This window comes from Orbicella faveolata, unplaced genomic scaffold, assembly GCF_042242905.1.
Source record: "Orbicella faveolata isolate gen_17 unplaced genomic scaffold, um_ofav_v1 contig_35, whole genome shotgun sequence".
Taxonomy (NCBI): Eukaryota; Metazoa; Cnidaria; class Anthozoa; order Scleractinia; family Merulinidae; genus Orbicella; species Orbicella faveolata.
The window spans coordinates 3,945,860-3,967,336 of record NW_028301564.1 but is presented as its reverse complement, the minus strand read 5'-3'; the positions used below and the strand labels follow the sequence as shown (position 1 = coordinate 3,967,336).

General features: G+C 40.4%; 2 protein-coding genes across 4 annotated transcripts; one reads left to right on the top strand and one right to left on the bottom strand.

Moving 5' to 3' along the window:
- The first annotated feature begins 381 nt into the window (after positions 1–381).
- Positions 382–12,229, top strand: LOC110046642 (metalloproteinase inhibitor 2-like). 3 transcript variants are annotated; one of them, XM_089273059.1, is made up of 4 exons: positions 382–1,024; positions 2,593–2,671; positions 9,151–9,503; positions 10,504–12,229. In XM_089273059.1, the coding sequence occupies exons 3-4, from the start codon at positions 9,383–9,385 to the stop codon at positions 11,082–11,084; spliced, it is 702 nt and encodes a 233-aa protein (XP_089129185.1). In that variant the 5' UTR covers positions 382–1,024; positions 2,593–2,671; positions 9,151–9,382; the 3' UTR covers positions 11,085–12,229. The 3 variants fall into 3 exon arrangements, with proteins under 3 accessions (XP_089129185.1, XP_089129186.1, XP_089129187.1); XM_089273060.1 differs by lacking the exon at positions 382–1,024 and adding an exon at positions 1,031–1,212; XM_089273061.1 differs by lacking the exons at positions 382–1,024; positions 9,151–9,503 and having other exon boundaries at positions 2,218–2,671.
- Positions 12,230–12,975: 746 nt separating this feature from the next.
- On the bottom strand, positions 12,976–21,477 carry LOC110046615 (major facilitator superfamily domain-containing protein 12-like). Its single transcript, XM_020752303.2, has 9 exons — positions 20,439–21,477; positions 18,165–18,276; positions 17,523–17,622; positions 15,853–16,691; positions 15,471–15,563; positions 15,293–15,385; positions 14,639–14,910; positions 13,968–14,083; positions 12,976–13,293 (listed from the first exon to the last, which is right to left on the bottom strand). The coding sequence occupies exons 1-9, from the start codon at positions 20,981–20,983 to the stop codon at positions 13,148–13,150; spliced, it is 2,316 nt and encodes a 771-aa protein (XP_020607962.2). The 5' UTR covers positions 20,984–21,477; the 3' UTR covers positions 12,976–13,147.

Genomic DNA, 21,477 nt, shown 5'->3' with positions numbered 1-21,477 from the left:
AGAAACATTTTGTGGCAAACAGGTGATTTGATGTACACCTTTATGAAGAATTAGGCATGATCATAGAGCACTGCATTTCATGACATAAATATCTCGTTATATAAATTTATTTGAACTCTGATTGGTGAGGTTGATTAGGTGTTAACAATAGAGTATGCAAGTGAAGTGTCATGTTAGCAAACAACACGTTTATTCACGATCCTAAAAATTCTATATGTTTAAAAAAATGCAATTGCAATCTCAAGTCTAATTTGTGACTAATTTCCAAAGAAGATTGTTTGAAACCTTTTGGCATGAAACCTGAAGTGTCAATGTTGGTCTGTTGTATTTTGAAATGTGCTACTGAGTGTGGTAAGCCCAGGGGGTGGGGGGGGGGGGGGTACTCCCTTATATGAGCTATATAGGTATGTGTGGCCCCAAAAGGTAGGGTTTTTCAGCCATTTTGGTCATAAATAGGTTATCGATATTGGCCATTTTAGTCATAAATAGTGTATGGTTTTAGCACTCTAGTCTTGAACTGGGTATGCTTCTTAGAAGAAGCTACTTTTTCATCACTATCAATAAGACCATTAACAAATGCCTTCATAAATTGTGTGTAGCGCAACTGTGCCAGCCGCAATGGCCATAAATAGGGCATTGAATTTTTGGTCAGGTTATAAATAAGGGTAGCAAAAATTACCCAAACATCTGCACAGTGTACATGACATCAAGGATGACTTGACATATGATGTGATGGAGTATTTGTGGTTGGAAAGATCTTCGTTCCGAGCATTAAAAATATCAAAATTTGTGAGTATTACTTGTATGGATACAAAACAACATATATGCAATCTGGTTGTCCTAGCAATCTTCCAGTTCCCTTCATTCTCATGGGTGGAGAGAGGCTCCGTGAGAGTAAAGATGTTTTGCCCAGGAACACATCACTGACTAGTCCTCGTGGCCAGTACTGGAATGTAACGTCGTGATTCAGAATTCAGCACATTATCTATTAGACCTTGAAACCTCACAACTGCTGCTAGTAAAGGTGCATAATTTTTTTCTTCTCAGGACTCATGTTTCAAGTCTTTACGTCATTAAATGACATAATGAGCAGCATTAGTGATGAGTAGTGATGAGTTGGTAGACTGATTTAAAAAGAAAGTAAGGAAGCTGAAAAAAAAGCTTGTTTGTCAAATCACAGACAGATACTGCAGTCAGTGGAGCTTAGTGAATGTAAGTGCTTGTCTCTCCCACTCCTAATTTTACAGTGTACATCATCATTGTGAGGGTGTTATTGAAAGAACCTGGGTCAGGGGTGGATTGGGTGGCTAGCCAATCCCTCTTGGAGAAGTGAAACGTGACAAAGGTTGTGGCTATTATGGCAGAAATAAAGGCAAACCTCTGAACAGGTTCCTCATTGTAATTTCTACTTTGTGCCATTGCCAGTATTTCTAGTGAAACGGTTTTCAAATAGGCTTGAATTGTCAAATTGCAACATTTTCTACAAATGCATGTCCCATTGATTCTGCAACCCAAAGGTATCAGCCACCACCCCCGCCCCGGTTTGCGCATGTTGAAAAGTTTAGCTTCAATTTTTCAAATTCGTCGTTTGTAATCCGTGTTTATCTTCCCCATCCTTAGCCATTCTTGTTCCTTAATGGTTTATCAGTATCTCTTTAGTGTTTTTCTATCTTATTAAACTGTTGTTTTCAGGTTTCCTACCATTTAAAGGTAATTTTGTATGTGGTCAAAATAACTCAAAATACCTTGACTGAGCCCCCTTAAGTTGTACGCAACTCCGTGCTTTTCCCTCGTGGGATGGGGCCCTCCTTCGTGTTCGTTCCCCGTTTATTCGTTTATCCTCTGTGCGTTCGCTCGTTGTGTACACCATGTTTTCTCCCATGCATTTCCTTACTTCAAAGCAGTAAAAAAAAAAAACTCTGTGTTTTCCCTTATTGTTGCCGGTGGCTGCGTTTCGTCTTTCCTCGTACATTCACAGCAGGTGTTTTTTTTTTTCTTTTTGTGGGCTCGCTTATCCACTACACCCTGCTCTCTTTTAATGGTACCTTGTATAAGCCCCCGTGTGTTTCTCAAGTATTCCCTGTGCGTTTTCTCCGCTGTGTGCTCCGCTATTCGCCACCCCGCGCATGCACCCTTGGGTTACTGGACGTTCTCCAGAAGAGAAGAGAAGTCAGTTGACACCCATATTTCTACCAATCGTTAGTATCAAATTTTTTGCATTCTACCTTTTAAGGTAATATTTCAACCAAAAATACCGGCTCCAAGTCATTCTACCACGTGCGCTTGCCGGCTTGGTTTACATTTCGTGTTGAACTCAGTTCAGAACAACCGTATGGCTTAAGAAACCGCAAAACGTACGTTAGAAGCTAGTTCAGAAACCTAACGAGATGCAAGGTTCTTAGTGTTTTTTTTTTTTATTGAGAGTTCAGCTTTCTTTATAAAAAGTTGCGTTTCCTTGTCAACCTTTGTCTTGTACTAGTCAACGCGCGCTGGTGTACAACAATTCACTATGAATATTTTACTCCTCGTTTACTCGTTTGTTTCCACACTTGGGTTTGTTCCTTATGCAATTTTTATCTATTCTATTTTCAGGGAGTAAACAACTGAAGACAGGAAAGCCAGGAAAACACAAGGAGATCAAAAGGATTCAAGCAGAAAGGATGAAGAAAAAGTTGAGAATAGCATTTGGGAATTTTGATAGATTGAAATCTCTCCCATGCGAAATGGCAGTCTTGAAACTAGGGAAGATATAATCGAGTTCAAAATCGTTTTGTTTGCTAAAAGTTTTATTATTTCTGTCCTCTCCGCTGAAATATTTGCTTTGACGTGGCACTTGATTCGGACGTGAAAAAATTAAAATCGGTGAGGAACGCTAATTTACTCTGCCATTTTTGATGGAAAAGTTTCAACCGCTTTCGAGTTATCATTTAGTACATGTTTTCAAATTATGGCGAGTTTTCTTACATTGGTCGAGCGATCATCAACCTGATTCAATTATATTTTATCGATTCGGCATTTGCATGCACGCATTACTTCGTGTATTTTGTCAAAGTCGCGCAATAGTAACTATTGGTTACGTGATCATGTCAGTCATCATAACAAATTCTGTTTTGATGTAAATTGGACAAACAATTCAACGCTGTCTTGTTCTACAAAATCGCATTAAGGACTAAGTTTTACGAAGGTCAAGTTTCAATTTATAATGTGGATTGTGTGTTGGAGGGTAATGCCCTTGCTCAAAAACAAAATTGAATGACTGGTCGTGGAAAATTGTGTCAGATGTCCCATCAAACTTTATGTTATCAGAAAATTATTTCTACTTTTTCAAAACTAGGCATTTTCAGATACGAGCTTGAAGAAGTAGCTAAGAACTGTCTCGATCGATTCTTCGAACTGCAGCCGAATAGACGTGAAAGTTTATAATTTTTTCCCTTAATTTCCCAAAAAGTTCACGGAAATTAATTCATATGACGTGTAGGCCTAGTTTCTCTAGAGTAAATCCAGATACCGTGGGATACGTGTGGACAGGTGAATTCAATTTCAATATGCTACGTGTGGCGAAAGAAAAAGTTGCGGAGTCAAAAATATCAGGATACATGTGGACGGGGCCTGAGAGACAAACTCGCATGATGGAATTTATGAAATACACAGACAGAATTGGAACAGAATTGCGGCAAAAGTTGTGGTCTACATTGACAGCTTTCAGCCAATTCACTTTTAACAATGCTACATGAATTGTCTCTCTTTGAGTGACTAAAAGAACATTTTACATTCTTATTTGTCTATAACACGAGATAGCTATTGTTTATCATTCCCTTCAGAAATAAAACCATGTTCACTTACAGTTTTTGGAACTTGAGTTTTTAAGTGCAAATTCAAGCTACACTCGAAATTGTCTTGCAGAAACAGAAGAATCATTTTCTGTGGTTTTGTCTCGGGTGCTTGAAACAATACCAGCAGGCGAAAATGCTGGTGCTTCGCAGAACACTGGACATGGCTTAAAAATTTTTCACCCCTAAGAGGTGCCAATTCTAAAACAACACATTAATCTTTTGTCAAATTTCTTTTTTGTTGACCCAGCCTTTGAGGCTGAACCTAGGAGATACCAAATCCATTTTTAACCCCTAAAGGTAGGATGAGCACCCCACTCCTTTTAGTAAGGGGGTCCCCCACCTCCTCCCCCCCTCCCCATCTCCTGGTTAAGGAGTCCCAACATCTCTACATTCAGATATGTCATGTTTAGGATAAATGGCATGGTCCCCTTCATCAGTTCACCGGAGATTTCAGAATTCCAGCTGACCTACATGTGGTAGCAGCTATGTAGAGTCCTAATTCCCATATTTTCAACAAAAATTACCTTTAATGCATGTAGCTGTATCTGAAGTCTACCATTAGTCTTTCAGTACTCCAATATAATCACATTATATTCATGTGCTGCAGTTTTTCCTAATAAGTAATACAGTCACTTTGATAAGCGATTTACTCTCTTGTTTTTCAAGCAGCATGTAAAATTCAAAAATAGCAATAAAACAAAAAGTTTTAATTAAGCTTACAGAGGACGTTAGCTTGTAAGGCTGAACATACCGAGGATGGTCAAAGACGTCACTTGAATCTTGAGGTCGCTTGTCGTTTCTGGCACTAGAATAAGTGAGCGAATTTCCCTCCAGTTTGTTCCACCAGCACAAGTTTGTGTATGGAACACGTTTGGGAACTTTTCCTGTAACTTAGACACAACATTAGGCAAATTAAAGTTTCCAAGCACCTCGTGCGATGAAGAAGGAGCGAAATGCAAATTCAGGTTGAGTCCCAGGGCCACCTGTCTTTCTCAGCCGGCGGGCCTTGGCGCGAGGAAAGAGCGTTCGATCTTGTTCGATCTTCTTCAATCTCCTACAGCTACCCAACGGGTTTAAACGAAGAGAGCATGTATTTGTTTCGTATGGAGAAATTCACCGAAAATTCTCCCCGTATAAAGCCAGTTTTAAGGTAATTCCATCGAAATAGAACTCACAATAGATTTTCTATCAAACTTCACCAGTTGGCTGCTTATATCAAGAGAACTTAAAATTTGAAATAAAAAAGAGAGATCTCCATATTCGTTTAGGAGCGGGAAGACCTCCAATAAACCCCATAATTCGTAGAACTATCTGCTTTCAGAAACGTTTATGTTTGAACCATTTACCTTACGCTTTAAGAGAGCAGAAAAAGAGAGAGAACGTTAAGCGAGAAATACAACAATGGGTGTATTGCATAAATGTTAAGGAGCAATTTGATGTGCATTTCATGATAAGGGCACTCATAGTCAGTCGACAGGGATACAATATGTTCCAAGCACGCAGTGTTCTGGGGCCACATATTATCTTTTACGAGTGCTAGCTATGCTCTCATTTTCCGTGATAATTTTTTACTCCGCAGTAGAAATTGGTCCATATTCACTGTACAGATAGAAGGCGATCTCTGCATTCGAACTAAATAAAAAATCGTCAGGTCCCGGTACTCGTTTCCGAGGAAAAAACGATGATTTGTCTATCGTAAGCCAAGCCGCTTTGAAAAAGCCACCTTTAATTGACTGGGCGGCTTTCTGGCCGGGTAGGGATTTTGACGATTGGTGCTGCTGCGATCGGTTCGAGTGTCTTCCGCGAAAAAACAATTTAATTAGTTAATTAGATTACTTTGACAGTTGATTACTTTTCTCTCGATTTCGAGAGAAAATTAAAACCGACTGTCAGTAGTCTAGGCTAGCCATTTTTGAAGATTTTCAAGGATCCTTCTAAGGCCGAACAGGCATTTCTTAGCATTTTCCACAATTTTTGGAAGATATCCAAAGCTTGCCGAAGATTTCCGAGAAAGTTCCGAAGATGCTTTTGGATCACTCGGGAATCAATCCGAGGGATAAAGTTATTAGCAACTCCGGTTGAATTGCAAAAGGGCGTGAAAATATGACTTCTTCAAAAACATTTAGGCAAGTTAAACTGACTTCTGCTCTCTACTTACAAACCCTCTTCCGCCACTATTTTTGGAAGATTTTCAAGGATCCTTCGAAGGACGAACAGGCATTTCTTAGCATTTTCCACAATTTTCGGAATATATCCGAGGCTTGCCGAAGATTTCCGAGAAAGTTCCGAAGACGTTTTTTAGATCACTCGGGAATCAATCCGAAGGACAAAGTTATCAGCAACTCCGGTTGCAAAAGGGCGTGAAAATATGTCTTCTTCAAAAACTTTAATTTAGGCAAGTTCAAATACTTCTGCTCTCCACTCACAAACCCTCTTCCGCCGCTATTTTTGGAAGATTTTCAAGGATCCTGCTAAGGCCGAACAGGCATTTCTTAACATTTTCCAAAATTTTTGGGAGTTATGCGAGGCTTGCCAAAGATTTCCGAGAAAGTTCCGAAGATGTTTTTTAGATCACTCGGGAATCAATCCGAAGGACATAGTAAATAGCAACTCTAGTTGCAAAAGGGCGGGAAACAATGTCTCTTCAAAGAGATTTATGCGAGTAAGATTACTTCTGCTGTCTGTTTACAAACCCGCTTCCGCCTCCGGATAAAAACTTAAACCTTAAATTTTAGCCGGGTTGTGGCCTTAAATGGACAAGGGAAAAATGTCAGAAACATTAGACTTAACCGTCTAGAATTTAAGGCCGAAGAGACGGATGAGCGAAATATGGAAATATGCACTTTGTCGCTGCTCGGTCGAAACTCTACGGTTTCCCTAGTTCTGGTATTGGCTTGATAACTGATAATTATTCTATCATGTGGTACATTATCCATTGCAAGTCAAAATTAACTTTAGTTTCCAAACTATCAAGTCTGCGACAATGTACATGCGGCAACAGTTAGCTACAGTTACATTCCAAACATACGTAGAATCTCCCCTCGTGTTTCAATTAACGGACGACAATTAATCTCCAACCGCAGACAACTAAGGCTTGAGTTTCAATGTAAACGTATAGAAATCTTAATTATCTTTGAATGATCTGAAACCTTAAGCAAGTGATGAAACGTATACATGAGAAGAGTGCTGCAAAGAGGGGGTGGAGGGGCGAGCGGGATATGATTCGCGTCCGTATTTTAGCTGCTTTCAACAATGTTTTTTTTTTTTTTCCATAAATTCACAAGTCACGTACGTCGTATATATGCTTTTCACACGTCGCATGGCCTGCATAGCAGGTGGTTTCGGTGGGGTTTTTGCGTTGAAAAGCGTCACCTAAACCGCCAACTACGCAGGCTACACGTCGCACACTAATTTTTGCCTGTTCATCACTTGTTACGATTACAAACCTTTTGCCATCCTCCGAGAATATTACAACAAGAACCCTAGTTCTCTCTGTTTTCTTTAGAACTGGATTGTTACAAGGTACGGCCGGGTGAAATTCATACTCTGAACAGTACTAGAACAGTACAGTATGCGCCATTTTACCCTACGTTACCTACTGTCACTTAGTATGGCACTTTTGTAAAGCTAGCGATACTAGAAAACTGGACAGATTACAAGAAAGAGGCCTCAGAGCAGTTTTTAAGGATAACAGCTCAAGCTATAATCAACTGCTCGCGAGGGCCGGTCTGCCCGCATTACTTAATAGACGACTTCAAGACCTCTCTATTTTGATGTATAAAGTTAAACATAAGTTATGCCCCTATTATCTCTGTGATTTTTTCAGCAATAACCCTGGTACGTATAACTTAAGACAATCTGACTTTACAATGCCAAATTGTGGTCAAAATTACCAAAGAGCATAAGAGAGGCCACATCTCTCAATACTTTTAAGACGAACATCAGAAATCTCAACAATCTTGATGTATTATTGGATGATGGCTGCAGAGGCTGTCCGCTCTGCTCATCCTAAAGAATTTTTTAAGTATGTATTATTGTATTATAAAATCCACTGTACATAGTCTCATAACATATTTTAACTTGGATTTAAATTTTACTATTGTAAAAAGCTATAGGTTTTTTTTTTTTTAAATTTAACTCGTTTTTGTTATGTCCCCGTATTAGTAGGGGAGTTTTTCCCCAGCTAGGTGGTTGATGACATTCTTAATAAAGTTTCTATCTATCTATCTAGAACTTGACCATACTGTAGTCTGTAAAAGCCAGGTGGATGATTGAGAAACGAAAGAAACTCACTATGTCTTGCGGAAACAACACGAAGTGTAGCAGACGGGTGTTACCCCTAATAACATTAACACTCTCAAGTACAGTTGTTATGAGAACTCTTTTCCGTTTTTAGCTTAGTGATTCTGATGAATCAGACGATTGACTTTACTTCGGGGAGCGTTATTTTATTAAGAGAATATTAAGTATGTTGTCTACTTGTCTCTAATGACAACAGTTCCCTTTTTTAGCCATATAATTTCTAGACGTATCATAACAGTTAATTCTTGTGGTTAGCGTTTTCGCTCGTTCGCGCAAACACTTCACATTGGTGCGGTCAATCTTTGATACTGAAACTATTTAAGTCGTGTTAAAATAAGAAAATTGACGGAAACAACGAAAGTAGGTTTATTAAGAGAAAGTTAGGCGTGACAGGGATTAGTTTTTGATGAGTTAATACCATCTAAATTATTTTTTCGCTGAAACGATCTTGTCTCTAAAGCAACAGCTGCTCTCTGTGTAATTAATCGTGCCTCGTCCCCTCACCTGAGTGTTCCTGCGATCGGGGTTCCGCGTAGAACTATCGACCTGGGCGGCAAAACGTGATAGAGACTAAGAGAGAACAAATCACAGCTAATCTGTTCTTGACCAAAAGCGAGATGACCCGATGTGAAAAAGTGGAGACTCCGCGAGAAACAATAATTAAAAGCAGATTAAAATAGGCTGTGAAGTGAATCAGTCCAGCTTGTTGAAAAACGTGCTTTCCTGTTTTAGGATCCCTAGTCTTGACTCTATTTTGTGACTTTTTTACCTTTCATAAAATTGCTGTTTATGGCAAAATAAATCTTGTTTACAGAGTAATTATCCATTAGCTGGGTTTGGACTGGAAACAGTTTTACTCACAAAGTGAAAGGGGATGTGTTAGGAATATGTTAGAATCCTTCATTCCCGGGACAATCAGTGCTCTTTCCTTGATTGAATTCTTTGCTTAATCCACGAAGAAACGTTGAAAATGTCTGGGCGACCACTGAGAAACTACAATCTTCTTTCTGTCTAGTAGGCTCTGGAGTATTCCCAGGAAGAAGCATAACTAGACACTTGAAAATGCGAAATTTGAGGTCATGAGGTTGATTTGTCGAATTCCTTTTGGCTACGCCTACGCGACACTCAACTGCCCACATGTAGGATATGTATAAATATGGAGAAAATATCAACAGACTGAAGACAGAAGAACTTCAAAAAAGACAGGAAAGAACTTTAAAAGACGAAGAAAGTACAATTTGTTTACCATGGCAGTTCATTTTTATCCTGTGGTGATTTTATGCATCCTGTCATGGTCCTGTGCTCTGGTTTATGCGGGAGTTATGCAGTTAGAGCATCCACAACAAGCGTTTTGTGAAGCAGACTTTGGTAAGTTTGTGGTAAAGGTCATAAAGCGGCTTAACTCATAATATTGTAAACGACAATTTTCTAAACGAACGAAAAGATCAAAACGACAAAATACATGTCCCTCGCGTACCATTTCAAGGTAAAGGTGGTTACTTGTTCGTTGAAAATGCGAGTTTTATATCATGGCTTGAAAAAAGCGTATCGTACTTAGGTAATAGGAAACTTCACGGGACACTGTATTTGAGATTTGATCGATTTATCCCGCATTTCAGTTGACTGTCACGGCGTATTTTTGTCACTCGCTCCAAATGGGTCGTGTTCTTTTAATTTCGCATTCACATGCTCGAAACTGAGAGCGGATTACAAGAAACAAAGTTTTACTTCTCAAGTGGACCCTTAGATGTCATACTTGAGGTATTAATGAATCGAAAATCAGCAGTCCCTTCTCAAATATTCTTTTTCATTTTCATTTTTCTTTTTAAAAAACTGATCGCGCTATACTTTACTTCATCGAGCCATAACCGCTTCAAACTGATCTTGTTTCAAATCGGCTAAAAGTGCAGAGATATCGTAATTGAGAGTTGACTGTTTCCGGACACGTTGCGAAATACGTGTTCCGGCATTTTTGTCCATTGGCTCAGCTCAGTTACCATTAAAATGCTTTTAAAATGACACCTTAGATAAACTTTACATCAGCCATAGCAACTAACTGCACGTAACGCTCGCTTCGCACTCGCCTCGCGCTTTAGTCGCGCGAGATCCATTCGAAGCTCATTATGATCTATCGAACAAACGTGATTAAAAAGTCTCCATGCTTAACTCCCAATTGGAACCTTAATATTTTGCCTTTATTTTTTCCACCCCTTCTCTTGCTTTTAGGCGTCTTTTAAGGGTTTAAAAGTGCCACTAGCTATGAATACTTTCCACAGAAAAGGGGAAGCCTTTATAACAGTTAAAATGATCAACTCTGTAACGGTGCTTAAACAAATGCAAATTGTAATAGCCTTCTTTTTTGCTTTAGTGATACGAGCAGTTGTTGAGTCGGGGCCTAAAAAAGACGGACATCATGATGTTTTTGCCATCACCATCAAAGAAGTGTTTAAAGGAATATCGCATGGCCAACAAGAAAAAGCGTTTGGCGTTTTAAACACAGAACTCACCACCAAACTCTACACACCTCGCAGTTACATGGATGATAATGTCTCAGGACCATTCGGGATCAAGATGGGGACAGAATACTTCATGTACGGCGACATTATCGAAGGTGGAAAGTTGTTTACGAAATTCTCTGACCTGCGCGAGCCATGGGACAAAGTGACGTCGCGTCAAAAAGCAAACCTTCGAGGGTACTACGAGGCGGGATGTCGGCAATGCCGATTGAAGCCTCATGGGTGTCCAAACTCGGACCCTGAGTGCCACCAGAGGTTACCCGGATGCGAGAAGAGAGCGGGAGAATATCCACGATCGTGGAAATGGATTTGTTGGAGGCGGTTTGAGCATTGTGAGGTCGACGAAAGTGGTCAGCGGTGTCACTGGAAAGAAACCAGCGAATCAAAGGAATGTAAAAACAGCGACACGCCTGCAAAATGGTTTGGTTATTAAAAGTGAGTGACGCCAAACCGCTCACAGACCACCTGCTATTTTGAAACGAACTGTGAAAAGAAATATACACCTTTAATTGCATTCTTCGTCATCAGATCTAATTTTTTAGAAGTTGATAGTTAATACAACGGAATGGTTATGAAGCCCGGCAAACATCAAAGCAGCAAACAGAGATGCCAAGATTTATGTTGGAAGCTCCACGACCGTATCCAATCGTTTGTTTTTCGCTCATAAACTATGCAAGTATTACGTAATCAAAACATTTCTTTTGGTCGGTCACTAGTAAACAACTATTGTATTTTGCGCACGGTCAAGGCCAAAAAAGAGAGCAAAAACATACAACAAAGAACTTTGTCGAGTTTCATAACCATTCCCCTCTATGAACTATGCCTACACGATTGGCTAAAAAATCTCGCGCCACTTTTTCATCTAATCAGAAGTAAAACCAACACAAACCAATCGTGACTCGTTCGCACGCGTTTTCCCGCGCTTTGCGTCAGCTACTTGTAATTACTTCGAGTTTTGATTGGTTTACTGTTTGTCTTTGTCCTTTGTGATTGGTTAGAGTTATAACTTGGGTTTTAACTTTACGACACTCAGTTCAAAACTGCTCTAATAACATAAATCGTGGTAATTACTGAAATAGTTGACGCGACGAGAGGGGGTTATTGTTACTTCCTTAATCATTGCATAAGGGACCCTAGATACAGATTTGTTGTGTTCCTTATAAGAATCCTGGTTCACAGTAGAAATAGGAAAAAATGTTCACAAAAAGACCTTGTCTCCTAGACTTTGACTTGAAAGTTAAAGAACTGTTTGTGTAAGACAAGAACAGGTTTTTTTTATAAGTTTTATTACTTTATCCGTATTTTTAAAATCATTAATTTTTCTTTAACATTGTAGCGCACAGCACTGCAGTTCTTGAAAATTAGAAATACTTTTTAGTGTATCCTTAAAGGAATAAGCCATCTTTAACAATGAATCGGCGTTATTTTCGAAGCCATCAAAAGGCCATATATCAAATTTGATTAAAGCTGCCTTTTGTATATTTTACACTTTATTTACAGTCAAGAGAAAATGCTTGTATATAGCGAAGCGTTGTTTTTTCAAATAAAACTCGATTTAAAACTTGGTTTAATGTACAAGGATGATGCAACATTAATGATGAAGTAAAAAAAATGAAATCGAAAGTCCAATTACTTTCGATGAACGTAGTAACGCGGGAGAAAATATTCGGAAGGAAAAGTCTGGTTTTGAAGTTCCAGGAAAGAATAGTTTAAAGGAAATTGTGAAAACTGAAACCTGGTAAACATTAGCTATGGGGAATCGATCTGGGTCATCCACTATGAAAATGGTTTTGGTCGTTCTTATAGTTCAAGGTCGCGTCCACAATACACTGGAGAAATTTGAACACGGTGTTTTCACTCTGAAAACGCATCAAATGTTTTCCGTCCACATTACGCCGGAGAAATTTGAAAACGCAACAATCACCGGTCATTTTGGATTTGTGTTTGAGGAAAACTTGAACAAGGAAATCACATGATTACCGTGACTTCATTGTTTTCGAAGAGCACCGTTTTCGAAATGTTTTTCGTCCATCACACAAAAACGCAAAGCCGGCGTTTTCAAATTCCTCCGGTTTGAAGAGAGTTTACGGAAAGCTCCGTTTTCGTGACGGATAAGTGTGGACGGTAGGCCTGACTGTAGAAATAAAGCTGCGTTTTCAAATTATCCGACATAGTGTAAACGGGGCGCAAATCCCCTATACCGATACGTCGATGTGTCCCGATCATTCACTCGTCAAATTTAACGCTTTCGGCTACGCCTGATTTCGAACTGGCTGCGATTCGGCGATTTTTTTCTCTTCTCCCCCCCCCCCCCCCCCCCCTGACGTATACCACTCCATCCTCTCAATACCGTTCTGTCCCCCTGACCAGAACCTAAATTTAGTTTAAATGCTCTTTGAGCCAATAGAATTATTTCAGTCTATAAGGAGCTTTAACATCTCTTTGAACGCCTTGCCTACCAAGCTTTCGTTGCAGACTTTTTCTTTATATTATTTCTTAACTGACAACACGAGCTTTGGAGTTGAAGTTTAGAACGATTTCATGCCCCTTGTACTCTTCATCTATTGCTGCTGGGTTGTCGTAAGCGTACAGACCATCTACAGCCATGGCTTCTGTCTGGACTGAACAATCTACTGTGTGAACTAAAGTAAAGGAAAGTGAAGGTAAAAGGTAAAGTATGCATACGAGTCAAGTGGCTCATCAGGCCGGAGCTTATCCCGGTTTCCGTAGCATAGTGCGACTAGGAGTATTTCTTTTCCTCCCCTGGATGGGATGCTAGTCCATCGCAGGGTTACCCCCAGTATTAAATTCTCCGGTACTCATTTGTACACCTGGGTGGAGAGAGGCACTGTGAGAGTAAAGTGTCTTGCCCAGAAACATAACACAATGTTCCAGGCCAGGGTTCGAACCCGGACCGCTCCACCCGGAGACGAGCGCACTGACCATGAGGCCACCGCGCCTCCACGAAATTAGTTTTAACTGGAATTTAACTCGCGTAGTTTTCAATGCCTCTTGTACATTCTGTATGGAAATGGCCAAAGCTCGGACAAAACGCAGTACTGCGCGTTGCAATCTGTACCCGCGGAAGTAGAACTAGCAGCCTAGGAAAGAGTTATAGGGCGTGTCCTCGAGAGGTTAATACACAGCCCTGTCGTCGTAACCACTGCAAACCTTATGACGTTGGATTTTTAACACATCATGTGATTCCCTGTGACATGGCTATTGTTGACAAGGTGTGCAAATGTCTCCTAAACTGAGTCAAATAAAATGGAGTGAGGACACCTGTTTAACTGCCTTCTTAGCTCAGTCGACTTACCTACTTTCCTGCACCTGACAGTCGCTGGAAGGAAGGCAATCACAGCCAAGAAACCCAGTAATGAGCCAGCGCCTGGCCCCACGGAGAACACGTAACGGACGTATTCACCACAGTCTCTGTGGAAAAGGGACAGACAAGGATTAACACGAAGTGTTTCTTGACGAACATTTCCATCTAAAGTGTGTACTTGAAATTTGTTGAGGTCTCCTCCAACACCTTTGAAGCAAGAACGCTCTTTCAGAGTGCATAGTAACCTTTCCAAGCTGTACACTTTCCTTGGTTGAGTACTCGCTCATTTTAGTGACCCCTTTAGAAGTTGGAGCTCTTTCTCTAATTAAGATGGACGCCTGTCTAGTTAGGAGCGACCATTTGTGGTATGACATGTTTAGTCCTGATCAGCTCACGATAAAGATTGCACGTGAACTAAATTACTGATTTTATGAAAAACAGCGGGATTCTATCACTTGGAATGTCAATACGTATTAAAGGACGGTGCAAATTAAGTCAGTTGTACGAAAAAAAAACAAATACGAATAGGATCTGCTTAATTTTGACCTAAATCAATAAGCTTCAACAAGGACTGATCTCTGTGCAAAGCTCTTTGATGGCTTAACATACCTCGAGCTAAAGTAAAGATGTGTTGACCCCAACTGTGCTTGTCAATGACTTACCCGCTAGAAGGAAAGAATTCTTGAGTAATAAAAATTGCGATTCCGCATGCCACCTTGGCCAGCACTGCCATGGACGCAAACACGAACGCGCCAGACTCTTTATTTTCACCAATCAGCTTCCCAGCTAAAGCCAGTGACGTCACGTACATCACAGAGCCTCCGCATCCCACAAGAATTGCGGCGCAATAGACAGCGTTTTTTCCAGATTCGGTTTGCAAGTAGAACCAGGCCGAGGAACCAGCCGCTAAAACTGCGGCTAAAGAGTACGTCCACTGTAATGACAAAACAATAAAGCCATTTAGTAGCGAAGCGCTGAGAAGAACGACAAAAAACCTGTAAACAGACAAAAGGCGTCCAGTATGCCTGGAAATTTAAAGCGTGATGTTCAATGTTCAAATTGTTTCTGTAGGTTAACGTTACAAAATACTCAGCGAGAAAAAACAAATACGAGGCGGTATAGCTGTTTTAAGACAATTGTTTAATTAATTTTCCGTGTATTTTTGACGTCTAAAGCTCAATACAGAGTGATTTCTGGCGTTAAATACTAATCGTGTTACGTGACTTTTGTAGCACTTGTAAGATGGTGGCAAGCTAGACGTCATAATTGTGTTCGGTTCTTGAACTACTCAATGCTCTCCTTGTATTTCCTCTCACCTTATCACCGAGCATCCTGTCAAGTTTCTTTGCCCATAAGCTGGAAAAAACGCCGCTGATCAAAATCACTAGAGGGAAATAAGCGATAGATTCCTGCAAGAGATGCATCGATTTCATTAGACATGTACAAAGTGCAGTGGCTTGGCTGAAGCTGCTCGACGAACCATTTGCGGCTTACCTTCTCAAATCCGAGCGTGTCGGTCAAATACAGCGGTACATAAGATGAATTAAGGACTTGAACAAGACGAGCACACATAAAGGCGAAGGAGATCTGTGAATGAGAACAGATTACTAGTGTTGGATCTGCGCAGAGCGGTTTACAGTTGAGTGCCCCCTAAAATCACAACGGTTAATCAAACAAACGAAAATAACTTAATGTTCAACCAATCAGAATTCGAACTAAGCAACGTAACAGGCGCAAGCGCGGGAAATCAAAACGCCTCTGACCAAGTCTCAGTTGTTTTTTTGTTTTACTTTTGATTGGTTGAGCATAAGGCGCGAATTTTTTAAACCAATTAAATTCTTAAAAGAAGAAATATATTGTGCGATCTCCTGAATACCTTATAGAACATCGGAGTTTTAAACCAGTCCGTCCACGTTTTTATGGTCTTACTGTTCTTCGTTTCTTGTTCATTTACTTCCTCTATAATGACACTAACTCCACAGAAACTCGTATCAGTCCCCTTTGTAACCGAGCCTGGTGTTGTTTGATCCGCTGCACAGATTTCTTGTTTTTTGTACTCTGATTTCTCTGTCTGTGCTTTATTGTCTATGTTGGCGCAGTCAATGGAATCAACAGAATCTGTTTCTGGTGATGAGGCATATCCTTCGCTGGAACCACTGGATTCCGATCGGTTACTCTGCCGTTCTTCCATCAACTCATCACTCTGGGAATCTCCACCCGTTTGGCTTCTTTCTCGAGGAACATCACCTTCAGTGATTTGCTTGTCATCGATTAGAAACGCAGGATTTGAGAAACTGAATTCATTATCTTTCTTGGTTTGTTCTGTGTGACCTGCACGTGGCGGTCGAGTCTCCGAATCCTCGCCCAAGTTGCAGACAGCCTGTTCACAAACAATGTCTAGCGTCCCATCAGTTTGAAAAGCTGGATTTGAAAAGCTAAATTCGTTACTGTTCTGGCCTTTCTCTAGGTCAGTCACGCGTGATTCAACAGCTTTCTTTTCGTGTAGATCAACAGACCTATCTTTACCAGTTCCATTTTCAACGGCGATGTCTGCCTGTTCTACTTGTATGACTTCTGTACCCTCAGTTTTCGCAGATGCTGCAGAGAGTTCATTTTCATCGTACAAGCAGAACACTCCGACTGTTTTGTCAGGGAGAGGGAGGGTAGCTGTTTTGCTCGACTGTCTTTCTCGACTAATGAAACTGCCTGAAGGACCTGGAATAAAAGGGAAAAATGGCTTACCCAGGGAAGATATCTAAAGTGAGGGCAACATTAGGCGCTATCTTGAAATGCATGAAATACTTTAATTATGGATCGTACACTGAACATTCGTGCTTTAGTAAACGAAGAAAAAAAAACAGACGTCTTTAACCAGATATTAGATCTGCTTATTTCGCCTGCCGGTCTCAGAACTTGCTCAAGCTAAACATGTAACGCCAACGTTCAATTCCAAAAAGGAACACTGACGGAAAAATGATTAGCCGCCTTAGTCCGCATTCTCCAAACAACGCACAACTAAGACATTTCACGTTGTTCAGTTGTTGTGCAGAGGACGGTAAAGAAATGTACAAAGATTTATAACGCACTTGCACAGCCATTGTTCTGCTCATTAACTCGTTTGTTTGGTGGCGTTTTCGTTGCCGTTGCCGTCGTGGTTTGGTTAAGCTCCCTAACAAAGCGCATAGGATATTTCAAGTATATCTATTATTAACGTATCTATTGTAGATGTCTTATTCAAGATGCATTCTACTCCAGCACTCTGAAACAACCGTTAGTAACGGCTTTGGAGTCAAAAAAAATTGCTGGGAAACAAAATGAGTGAGAGCCCGGCCCTGCACAGCGAAGAACCTCCACTACGCCTCATGCTAAAACTGATATAATTCTACTGGCATGCACTGAATTCTACCAAGAACAAATTAGATTTCGATGTCGGTTCTGCCACAAAGAGCTCACCAAGTGATCTGGCAGCTTATCATTTGGTCGAATACCTTTTCATGCAGTGATGTTATTTGGTAGTTATATTGTTGATTTCCTGTTGTCTCCTACCTTTGTTCTTTTCCTCCACAGTCCGTAGAGGTTCATGGGTTCCCACGTGAAAAATTAAGGAGAAAACACAACCTGTGCCTACTACGATCACGGCCATTTCCTGAAAACGAAACCAAAAATAATAGCGTGAGGGAATAAAAAAACACTGTCAGTCGCTCCTCCGCAGAGGTTCGGGCGTTCTCTATAGAAATGCGCTGGCTTGATGAAGTGCAGGCGAAAAAGTCACTTTACATATATTTTGCGCCAGCACTAACATCACTCAGCGGATTCTCTCCACATCAAAAGAAAACAAAATTCAGAAACCTTTGAACCTCAGCGAAGGAGTAAGTTGAGCCCGAATGTAGGACACAGCCTGACCAACTTGGAGTATCATTTAGGGGAAACAAGAGACATTTTTGGCAAAACTTCGTCCCCGATCCACCTAGGACTAACATGACGGTTTAGTTCTTTACCAACATATTCAAACATAGATTCTCCGTACAGATTCAAGCATATTTCAAGCCTGTTTAGTTGGGAAGTTCATCGTGACTGAAAAAAATTACTCAACCACTGCTTAATATGCGGACGGTCGATTTTGGGAAAAAATAAACGTCTCTCAGCTGTGAGGGAAGGTGAAAAAAGCCTGATTTTAAAGGAACCTACCATGAAGTCTTTCCACTGACTATAGGTTAGGTTCTCGCTGCTGCTGTCGGTTCTGAGGACAATCCATGTGATGGCATACACGAAGATGCCACTGAGAAATGTAAAACCGGATCTGAAAGAGAACCAAGTAAACTTCTTTCTCATTGAAGTAGGTATTTACATTACTCTCAAAAATTTTATTTAGTCCGTGATTTTGCAGTTTAGAAACCCTGTATTACAGTGCGAAAGTTCTTGAATTCGAACCGGGCCACTTGGAAAAAGAAATAACCAATCAGAACGTTACTTGAGAACAAAGGATAACGATCTCTTTCTCAAATAAACCAATGACATTGAAGAATACGAACAATAGATCTTTAAAAAATTGAAAACCCAACAAAGTGCGAGGAGTTGTGAACCTCTCAAAAAACTTTGCCATTTGTTGATTGGTTAGTTTCGATCCTAAATTTTGTACATTTTTCAACGGTTTCGGTTTAGTTATCGCAAAATGAGTTTTCAAGCTAAATTTTTCCAGCGAGATTTATAATTATGATAGTTCGTCGTCAAGGACTGAATCTCTAAGAGTGTATAGAACACAGAGGAATCGATAGTGTTTATGTTTTCTCGTCAAACACACCGTTACTTGCCGTCACGAGAAGCTACCAGTCCATTATTCTCATTATGCGTTTTGATTGGTTAGTTTCCTTCTACAGGTAGCCCGCGGCTCGAGCAGTTGAACTGTCAAAGGAATATAGCTTACACAGGTAAACAGATCAGTTTTATTACATGATATACATGTTTGCCTGCAGACATATGATTTCTCTGCTTGACCGCAATTTAAAAGTGCATCCGTTTTCAAACAGGTTTAAGTTGTTTTAACCCCTCTTCACACAGAACCCAGTTTTACTTGCTACATAGTGAGAAAGATTAACTGTACACTATTGAACATGTGCCAAAAACCACAAACAGCCAATTAAGTCATAGATATCGATGATACAGCAGGATGTGAACCGACCAGCCTGGAGGACATTCTTCTTAATATAGCTCGCAATTCGAATTTCCGTCAAAACACATGAAAAAAACTTGCAATTTGATCAGTTTTTTCCGTTTCTAAAGGGCTCAGGATGATAACCGAGGCCATAACTTTGCGTGAAGTCCTTCTCCAGCCGAAATTCGACTATCCCAGTCTGCCCCTTATATCAAATTTTTCACGTTTTCTGTCATAATTTTCGGCTGGTTTATTAAGTTCTGCTTATGAAACGTTTGTCCGCTTGGATAACACTATGCGATGTTAACACGATTTGGTGACGCACTATTTTCTTTCCTTTAATTTCGTATCATCAATATTTATATTCTTTTCAGATAAGATATACCGGGTGGACGTCCTTGACATTCCATTAAAAAAACCACGAGGCTCAAAAAAACAATTTCCCATAAATCTCTTTTCTGTATCCTGTGGCGAGTCCCAAAAACCCAAAGTTGAACTTCATCGTAAAATCAAGTTGTAAGCCTTTTTGACCTGCGTTTTGGCCGGGGGTTTTCAACCGACAGAAAAATTCCAGTGTTTTTGGAGCTTGCAGATAGAGACTACATTTCACGCTACGAAAAATGTATCGATTTCTTTTACGTATCGCAGCTGAGATCACCTATTTTGGGAATATTTTAAATATTTTCACATTTGGGGGTCGGCCGGTAGCCGGTTGATTGTACCCCTAAAGACACGAATCATTCACGTGCCAGCGCACGTGAGGTTTGACAACGTTCACATTGTTCAAACTTGCTTCCATCAAGATTTTTAAGTGCGCGCCACTAAATCTCAACTTGACTCCAAAACAGTAACTCAATACATTGGTCACAATGGCGGAAATGTCCCGGTAAGTTACGTAAGAAGACTACCCACTGAAGTTCAATGCTCTGTACTTGTTTTTGAGGAATTTTTAAAGTCCTCGCAATTGATCAGCGCAGAATTCATAAGTTGTTAAAAACGAACACCAATTTCTCTTGTTCCGTGAAATGTCGAGAAGCCAAAGTGCAATTCTTATTTCAACTTTATTTTAGATTTTATTGTCGTCGAAGTCTACGGAACGATCTCCCGACCTGGCAGAATTTGAGGTGGCTGAGCGGTTATTTTGGAAAATTTAATCAAATTTTTTTGGAGCGAGGTAGGGGGATGGACGGAGTTTTTTTTCTAAGACGGTATTTTAGCGCTCACTAGCGGCGATCCTTTGCTATTCTAAGAAAGAGCCGATTGCGCGGTAAAATCGACCAAAGGTTAAAGCAAATAAAATTCTGACTCACCGTAGCGCGTGAAGTTCCACCATTTCATTGGGTCGCTTTGCGATCTCGGGTATTAGCGCCAAATGGGTGACCTGTGATAACGCCCAGCCAATATTGTGCACAATCATGATAGTGCCGTAATAAATCCCCATTATCCACTCGGGAGAGTCTTGCCCGCAGACGAAGCAAGGCATCATGAGAAGCGGGAAAAATCCCGCAACGAGAACAGTCCCGAGCAAGTGAAAACTCTTGCGTTTGCCGTAGCACCTTGCAAGGAGTGGGAACTTGTAATTATCGCAGATGTAACCAACGACAATGCATAGGACAGAATCCACAGTGTTCGCGACGATCCAGAGAAAACCGGCTGTCCTGTGTGAGAGGCCAAGAACTTTCGTCTGGAAAATCAGCATATAGGAAATCCACGCTCCGAGGACGGTGTCATTCAAAACATGCCCAACGCTGAAAGCAATCCTTTGAAAAATTGGAAGACGAGGCTTTGAGCGAGATGGTCTTCTTTGCTTTCTTTGGTCTGCTAAAAAACTAGAACCCGAACGATTGTGACTCATTTTGACGGTTTTTTCTAAGCAAAAATAGTATTTCAAGAACGCCAAACCTTAAGGAGACTAAAATTTACGATAAAAAGTTTTTTTTTTCGTCGAGGCCACAACCAAGGCATTGAAGAGAGATCACCGTCTTATGGCTAAAACGTTTGGTGTTGAAATGCTTGCAAGCAAAATTTGTCAGAAATAATAATAAGCAAGTCTGCTTTTCTAATACCGGTTCAAGTATTTTCTTTCAAACAGGTAAGAAACAAGTAATTCAGCAAAGAATGTTTTATTTATTCAGTGTGTGGTGGGCTATTTCTAGCTAAACCGGGAGGCTGGTTACATTCAATGAATTTGATGAATTTCAGTTCGATAAATTATAGTAAACTACAGCATACGCTTAAATTTAATACTCTGAGCGGATTCTTTTTTTTACTTTTTTTCTCCTCGTTCCCACTAGCAATTGATTGAAAAAAACTTTGAACCCTCGGTTAACTCCAGCTGAGAGTTGGTGT